General features: G+C 35.6%; 1 protein-coding gene across 1 annotated transcript in view; it reads left to right on the plus strand.

The window, feature by feature from the left end:
• LOC106460696 (solute carrier family 12 member 1-like) overlaps positions 1-8,856 on the plus strand; it is a 60,702-nt gene that overhangs the window by 49,763 nt on the left and 2,083 nt on the right. Inside the window, exons 14-15 of the mRNA XM_022387813.1 lie at positions 966-1,074; positions 5,443-5,510. Of these exons, the coding sequence (XP_022243521.1) occupies positions 966-1,074; positions 5,443-5,510 (177 nt within the window). The remainder of the gene's footprint in view (positions 1-965; positions 1,075-5,442; positions 5,511-8,856) is intronic.

The following is an 8,856-nucleotide window of genomic DNA, read 5'->3' on the forward strand; positions in this document are numbered from 1 at the left end:
TACATATAATAAGTATTTGTAACAACTAATAATAGTAAGTTAGACAAACTAATTAAGTATACCACTATTTATTATATATATATATATATATATATATATATGTATGTATATATATATATATGTATGTATGTATGTATGTATGTATGTGTGTGTGTGTATATATATATACACACACACACACACATATATATATAAAAATGTGGGATCTGTAGAAGAGTATCTTTGTACCAAATTCCAGGTACATTGGTTAAAATATGGCTGAGTAATTGCCCCAAAATTATGCTTTTTTGTAAGCTTTGACCCACCTAAAAATATTCAAAATTTGCAAATCCAACTTTTATGTGTGTCAGTGTGTTGGGCACATGAAAATTTATATCTATGCCAGTTTCCATGTTGATTGCAGTAGATATGAATGCACATGAACCCAAAATATACAATTTTGGGTTGTTTTACCTTTAACCCCATAAAATCTTTAAAAAGTCTTAAATTAAAAAGTTGTCTGGGTGTATTGGATCAGGATATAACTCTACCACGTTTCAAGTCAATCCACCAAGAAATGAAGGAATGGTGGTTAATTGAAAAGTGTTTGGAAAAAGAACAAAGAGAGAAAAAAGAAACAATGGAAAAACAGTGTCTCTCTGTGGAGACCTAAATATACAAAGGTTCAACATTTATAAAAGTACAACACTTATAAATTGAAAGGGTGTACCTTTTCAGTGTGTTTTAATAGTTTTTCTATCAAAATGAGCTCATATAAGTAATGTATAATTTTATTATATTGATAGCAATTTTGAGATTTTAATAGATAAATAATTATGGCAATGGGCCTTATCAGTTTATTGTCAAAAATTAACAACTTTTTTCTCTTTACTTACATAAGGATATTTGAACTTGGAAGTTTTAGACAATTAGAAATTAATAATTGTTTTTGTTTATGCTCAGTTATTAATTTTTTTTGTTTCTAGCAAACAAGAGTTTGATGCATTATTGAATAAATGGAGAACAAGTGATGAGTCCGAAAGAGATCCTCTTCTGTCAGTGTCTGATTCTGAGTTTCTAGCCCTGAAAGATAAAGTAAGTTATTTGTCTGCACAAATTGTTTATATTAATGTTATTTTTGCATCTTTTTTTTTGTCACATTTTCATTAATATTCTTAATCCTTTTTTCTCCTGATACTATCATGACTGTTAAATTTCAGTCTATATCAAGTACATGACAGAGATGTGACACCCCTTATACCAGGGGTTGGCAGCCCTTCAAGGAAGAAGACCCTTGTTTTTTATATCTAAGACCAATTCATTGCAACAGCCGCAATATGCCCTAACAGTCTAACCTTAAAAAAAGTCTCTCAGCGGGACAGTTGTAAAGATTTACAACTCTAAAATCAGAGGTTCGCTTCTCCATTGTGCCTGAAAGATTCTCAACTTTTCTTCATAGTAACAGTAAAGCCTGAGAGCTGCACAAATCTCCTTAAACAGCTGCAGGTTGCCGATCCCTGCCTTACGAAGACAAAGCTGTCGTATCATATATATTATGTGTTTGGGATATTAACAGAAAAGTAACAAAATAGCTACATAATTCATAATTTTCCCATGGAAGAACTTATCATGCTTTAAATAATCTGTGTTTCCAGTTTCTTCAACAAAGTTTCTAACACTAATGAAAAAAAAAATGTACCTGGCCTAACATGGCCTTTTAGTTAGAGTGCACAACTTGCAATCTGTGGGTGACTTGATCAAAATTCTTTGCCAAACATGCTTGTCCTTTCTGTTGTTCAGTTGAGTTTCTAAAAATAAAAGAGCAAATAATTAACTCTACCATACTGTGTTAGTATGAATCAGAGTATCATGAGCTACATATAATGTTCAACATTATTTTGTTTCAGGTTGTATCATTCTCTGGATTAAAGTTGACCTGCTGTACTGGAAGGACTTAGTTTTAATAGTTCATTACTCAAAGAAGATAAAACTAATCTCTTTACACTTTTGTCATTCACAACGTGTTGGATCCAAACTTATATAAAATATAAGCAGTTGACTGAATATATCATTCCTGTAGCTCTAACAGTGCCAGCCATTTCTATTTTAGCTCTGCCAGCTAAATAAAAAAGCAGGAAACATTAAAAATATCAAAGCCCATTTAGTTTCTGTTAGCATATTTTCCTCAAATCTTAATCTTTATGGAGCATTAAAGCATGATATCATACTTATGTATACAATTAGATATGTGTCTACATTAATGTTTACATACAAACAAGCTGAGGTACCCGTCTTTTGTCCAAGTTATGAACTGAAACTGAAAAACATATTGGGTGGATGCTATGGTAAATGATACAAAAATCCTAACTTTCACACAATTTATTTATAACACAGTATATTATTAAAATATTCATTATTACCTAACCAAACATTTTATGTTAGCTTTAAGAATTCAATATGTGTATACTTTAAAATGGTATACACTGTGCAATTATCATGGTGATTTTGAAGGAAGATATAATGGCCATAGTAGTGGCTGTAGGTGTGCTTTCTGTCACCTGCTTTTAACAACCAGCTCTTAAGGTCCTTCCACAGTGATTCACGTGATTAATTAATTGATGGTTGTTGACTGCAGAAGTGTCTTATGGGCCAAAATTGAAAAGTCACATGTCAAAGTATGAAGTAGGTATAACTCAAAAATTGGCTCTTCATATCAGCCTTATTGTTGCTGTTGGAGTAGAAATTTCAGCTGAGTTTACATATTTTTTGCAATAGTGGCAGCCATTTTTTCATTTCATTTCTCCATAGAGAATGCTAGCACACTCTCTGGGGTATATAATGTTTGTGTGCCCTCCCCAACACTGTGTATACGTTTTGTTATAGAAAATGTAATAAAAATATTTATTGTGTAAGGACGTGGCACCATCTATGGATGTAGTTAAAGTTAACTCTCACCAAAGATAATAATTGCTCAATAACAGCAATAATGGGGGGGGGAGGACTTGTAAACCATCCATTAACATGCCCCTTGTTCCAAACTATCATCCCACAAAGTTTGGTTAATATTGACCCAGTGACCTAGGAGTAGTTAGATAACAGACAGACACAGATGTTTGTGCTTTATTTATATAGATATTCATTAAGATGTTTCTATATTCTTCAATATTTCCCAGAAGTAGTACATTTAGAAGTGGTGGTGGTTCTCTCAAAGGTTGCAATTCAACTTTGCCAGTCCTGATTTTTGATTCAGATACCTTTTTGTCCTTCAAAAATTACATTCTATAGATCTTCTTCCAATATCATATGCAGACTCTGATGCATAATAATGATTTAGATCATAATCTGTTTTGAAGTACATCTTATATATTCATCCAGCAGCAACAACCTTTATTTGAGCTTGATATTCTTGTTCTCCTCCAGCAGCAATTTCTGCAACTGATTCTTTCACTCTTCTTCTTGTCATTCTGCCACGATTTCTTTCTCGTGTGGCAGCAGTTTCACTAGTTGTCCCTTATGCTCTTCTTCTAGCTATTCTTTCCCTATCTCCAGCTTGTCTTGCAGCAGTTTCTTTTGCCATTTCTTGCAATTTCCTTTCATTCATCCTTTTGGTTACTTTTGACTTATGTGAATACAATCACTTCAGAACTCATATGGGCATCTTGACACACTTAGGTAGATGTGTAGTTTGTGTGTGCACTTCACGAAGTTGACTGTAAATTTGGAAACTACAAAGCAACACTACTTGTATATATACATAGATACATATTATACCATTTATTTACAACTACTGTCAAGGTGGAGAGCAACTGGCAACCTCTGAGGTAATGGTAAAACACTGTGGAACTAAGGGTACATGTGTTGACCTTGTCTTCACATGATTAACTGGTCATTGGCTGCATTTTTTTACGTGAAATATAATAAATGTTGAATAACAGTAATAATAGGGTGTGGAAAGGGTTGTGAACCCCATTAATATACCCCCTTGTTCCAAACTATCATCCCACAAAGTTTGGTTGAGATTTTCCCAGTGAGATAGGAGTAGTTAGATGAAGAACAAAGAGACCGACATACAGATTTTTTACTTTATTTATATATATGAATTTTTGAAATATTGGTATTAGCACACACAGGTTTAGTTTGAAGATAAATAGAAATATGAGAAAAAGTAAATTATCACTAATTTTAATGATAGGATAGTGTTTCAAAATGATCAACAGAATATAGTGTTCATGGGTTAATATGCATTAATACTTTTTATCTCAAATTAAATCCCTTACATGAAATTAATTTTTTTATTATAATTTGCATTTCAACTTCATATCTTGATGGTTTGGTGATCCGGATTTCTCCATGTTTAAGAGGCCTAGCATGGCCAGATGGTTAGGGTTCTCCCCCCTCATCATGCATGAGAAAAGGAAATTACAGTCTGCTATACTTCTTTCATTAAAACCACAATTTCCATGTTAAGTTCCAGTAATATAAAAAGCACACTTAAACATGGTTTGTTTTGAAATTTTGTCCAAAGCTACACGTGGGCAATCTGCACCAGCAGTCATAATTTAGCGGGGAAAGACCACAGGGAATGCAGCTAGTCATCACCACCCACTGCCAACTCTCAGGCTATTCTTTTACCAACAATTACTGGGATTGACTGTCACATTATAATACACATTTGGTAGGACAAGGATTCGAACCTGCAGATTGGGAATTGAGAAAAACATATGCTGACTCAGTTTTCATACAAATATGATTATTGTATACATCATGAAATTTAACAGACTGAATTCATTTTATTTATTTATTGGATATTACCACTGAAATTATTTGCATGGAGAAACTTCCGATTCAGTTTGGAGAAGAGAGATCTATCTCCCTTCTGAAAATTCTCAGTTTATTGGGTTTCTTGTTGTGTGATTTATCTAATTTTTTATTCTACATAATGATTTAGTATCATTGCATGTAATTATACACACATTTGGAGTTTCATACTGTAGATAGAGATGTTTAGTTTATGTTTTTTACATCTATTTCTTGCACTGTGCTGTGTTTGAAATGGTCTTTTTTATTTTGTTTATCAACAGATAATTGTAGCTTATAAAAATAAATGTTTTTCTGTCTTTTGAACCTTTACATATTTCCAACTACACCTAGTTCCTTATAGCCAAAAATGTTTTATAATTCACAGAAAAGCCTTGATAGCTTTGTTTAATATAAATATAAAAACTTTTTCTCAGCACAATTTGAAAGCATTTAAAAGTAGGAATACTCCAATTAAAACTAAGTCAAGATGATGGATGTCAAACCCTTCAATGTACATAATACAGAAGTTGAATATTTATAATTCTTTAGATTAGCTTTTTAATACATATTCTTTCTTAATGAAATGATATATATATTTTCCTTTTGTCTTCAAATGAATGAAATATTGAGCATGTGGTAAATCATTGCAAATTTTATTTCTAGACTCGTCGCCACATTCGACTCCGTGAGTTACTTCTCCAGCATTCTCTCAATTCAACTTTAATAGTAATGTAAGTTTTGTTATATATTTTTTGTTTGCATAGTCATCTTGTGTTTGTAACTACATGTAGAAACGATGCATCTCTCTTCCAGTACATCTTGTTACAAGCTATATTGATACATATAGTATTGGAAAAATATTTTTAAACAAAAGATAATAAAAACATTAATACAGGACATAATTATAATAAACAATTTTATTATTGCTTCAGTGATCAGTTAACTTTTTTATAGTTACTTTTTCACAGTATCTGTGGTAGAAAAAAAATTCTAGTAAGGAAAACTTGAAAAGTTCAGTGTTTCTTGTGATTATTGTTCCAATTTTTATTTTAAGAAATTGTGCAAGAAAAAGTTTACAATAAAATAAAGTACTTATTCTGAAACGGTACTACCTCATCTCACCCATAGCTACCTCGACCTTCACTTGCCCTCTAGGCATTTGTAAATCTTATGAACAGAGTACCAGTCATTTATACCCCTATATTTTTTGCACCATTGCAGCAACATGTGACCACCCTCCACCAAACCAACTGCACCCTCTATATTAGCACATGTGGCTCCCTCTACCATTACAGCACAGTCCTCACTTTCTCAATTAGCACTACAGCGTTCAGACATGTTTTCAGTTGTTCTTCAAGCAAATTTTGCTACATTTTCGTGTGTTTTCTTGTTAATTTTCACTTTTAGTTGGAATTACTTGTTCATTTAGTAGTTCCTATATTATTATTATTTCTTGCTTTTCAAAAGTCCATATGGACTTATAAATTCGAATTTTCATGTGGTGGGTGAAGAAGTTTCCACCAATATAGACAAAACTCATGTCACTAGTCCCCAACGTGGTGAGTTGCAGGTGTTGGCCAAGGAGATTGAGGAGTTAATTTTCCAGGAGTTGGATGCTTTTGCTGCTGCTTCTGCTCATTCTTCTTTCCCCCAAGACCATGCTTCTGAGGAAGTTTTTCATCAGGGGGAGGACAATTTCGACTCTGTTTTTCCAGCCATGATTGTTTTCGGCCAGTCACATAAAGCTGACAATCAGGAGAGTCTGCTAACCATGCCTTTCTTACACCTTATTGATTAGATTTGTCAAATTTAACATGTCTCCCCTTTAGCCCTTGATTCTTCTACTTCTTCCTTGCTAGGAGAAAAGCATTGTTCTCATTGTTATTATTAATTTCCTCCCTCTCCTGACATTCTTGTTCATGCTCAACATTTTGTTGCTCAAGTACAGTCGGGAGTAGGTATGCCTCGTCCCTTCAGCTTTTGGACCAAAGTGCCTCACATCCCTGTCTCAGTGTTTAGACGCACTCCTTCCCTTCTGTGGTTCTAATCCTGATGTCTTGGTTCACTTTAATAGGTCCCAGTTTACTATGATTTGCATTACATTGAACAATCCTTTACATGTTTTTTTTCCTCTTTACAGTTGTTGTCTCAGGCCTTCCACCAGTCCCCTGATCAGTTCTCAGCCAATCTTTGGACACTCCTGGGGTCTACTGTGGCACGGCTGTTGGCTTCAACATTGTCCTTCACTACTTGGATTTTGTGTTGTTGGGATTTACTCAGGGGGGTGCATTACTTGTGTGTGTGGGGTGTCTGCCACTTTTATCATTATGGGAACTTCATCAGGCTCCATTTCTATGCAAAATGGTCTTTGGGGACTCCCTGAGTCTTTGGAGTCCAGAGTCAATGTGTCAAGATTCCATTCTTCTTTATCCTCCCTTGCTTCTCGTTTGTCTTGCCCTACTGATTCTGTTCAATGTTTGCCTATTTGAGTGCCCTGTACTCTTTCTTCACCCCACTCTTTTCCTACTCCTGACATTCCCTTCCTTACACTCATTCTTCCCATTCCTTTCGGCCTCACCGTTATCAGTGATGTGATGTTTTCCCATGGGCAGGTGGGGCCAGGTTACAACTCTTTTCTGTCATCTGGAAACCCTTCACATCAGATCCATGGGTGTTATGGGTTCTGTCAGAGGGTCTATGCATTCAATTCTGGTCCTCTCCTCCCTTGTCTTCTTTTCCAGTTTCTTTTCATTCTTCTTGGGATCGTGTCTTGTCCTTTTGTTTCTTGCAGTCTGTTCACCATCTTCTTCACAAGGGTGCTGTAGAACGTGTTGTGCCTGTTCATGGGATTTTTACTCCCATCTGTTTGTTGTCCTCCAAAAGATGGGAAATTGTAGACCTATTATCAATCTATCTTGGCTGAATGCCTTTCTGGACACACCCTGATTTATCATGGATTCATCCAACCTCTCACATCAGTGGGTTTTTTCCCTGGGTGTTTGGATGACGATATTCAACATGACAGATGCTTACTTTCATATCCCCATTGCTCAGGAGTCACATCATTATCTTCAGTTCGTCCACAGGGAGGATGTGTTCCAGTTCTGTGCACTACTGTTCAATCTTGCCTTGGCTCCTTATGTGTTCTGCTGGATTGTCCATGCCTTTGCATGTCATCTTCATTTGTTGGGTCTTTTCGAACTCATCATTATATGGATGACTGGCTCCTGCTCACCTCTTCCTGAGCCCAATCTGCTTATCACACCCACTTCCTTCTTTGTGAGTCTGCTAGGGTGGAGTTTCTCATCAAGGTGCAGAAGTCCTTTATCACTCCCACTCAGTACCTTATTCATTTAAGGATCCTCTTCAATTCTCATCTTGGTCAGGCCTAGCCTTCTCCACTTTGGCTCCTGGATATGGAAAGAGCAATCACTCAGGCTCTGTCTTCACCTTCTCTTCCTGCTTGAGAGGTTCTCTCTCTTTTGGGAACATGGTTCCCTGGAAGCTCTCATTTCCTTTGGTTGAGCACACGTGTTTCCTTCAGTGGACACTTTTCGACATGTGGAACTTCTCCTGCGATCCCTTGGATCATTCTATTACCCTTTCCCCAGTGATCAAGGCCAACCTTGTTTGGTGGCTCAACAGGGCTCTTGCCCATTCTCCTTTCAAACCTGTTGCTATGTGTTCTTTGTAATACTTTTCCCTTAAGACCTATTTCCTTTTCACTACTGGTCATTGTTGTTCTGATATTTATGCTATTAATTTATTCTTCCATACTGATCTCAATAGTCCTTTTTATCCTGACCATTCTGTTTGTTGTTGTAAGTCTCGAACTGAATCCTTTTGGGTTTCTGTTCTCGCCTTTTTATACACTGGAATCCTTCTGTTTCCTGTGGTCTTTCTCCTGTTACCCTTACTGGCTGAGTTTGGGAACTAATCTTTCTAGCTTATTCTGACTTGTCAATGGAAGATCATCGCACCGGATACGCCATGTTACTTTGTTTTTAGCTGCTAGGATCCTCTGTTCTTTGGAAGAGATTGTACAAGCAGGAATGTGGCCAACTCCCAATACATTCA

Source organism: Limulus polyphemus, unplaced genomic scaffold, assembly GCF_000517525.1.
Source record: "Limulus polyphemus unplaced genomic scaffold, Limulus_polyphemus-2.1.2 Scaffold35, whole genome shotgun sequence".
NCBI lineage: Eukaryota > Metazoa > Arthropoda > Merostomata > Xiphosura > Limulidae > Limulus > Limulus polyphemus.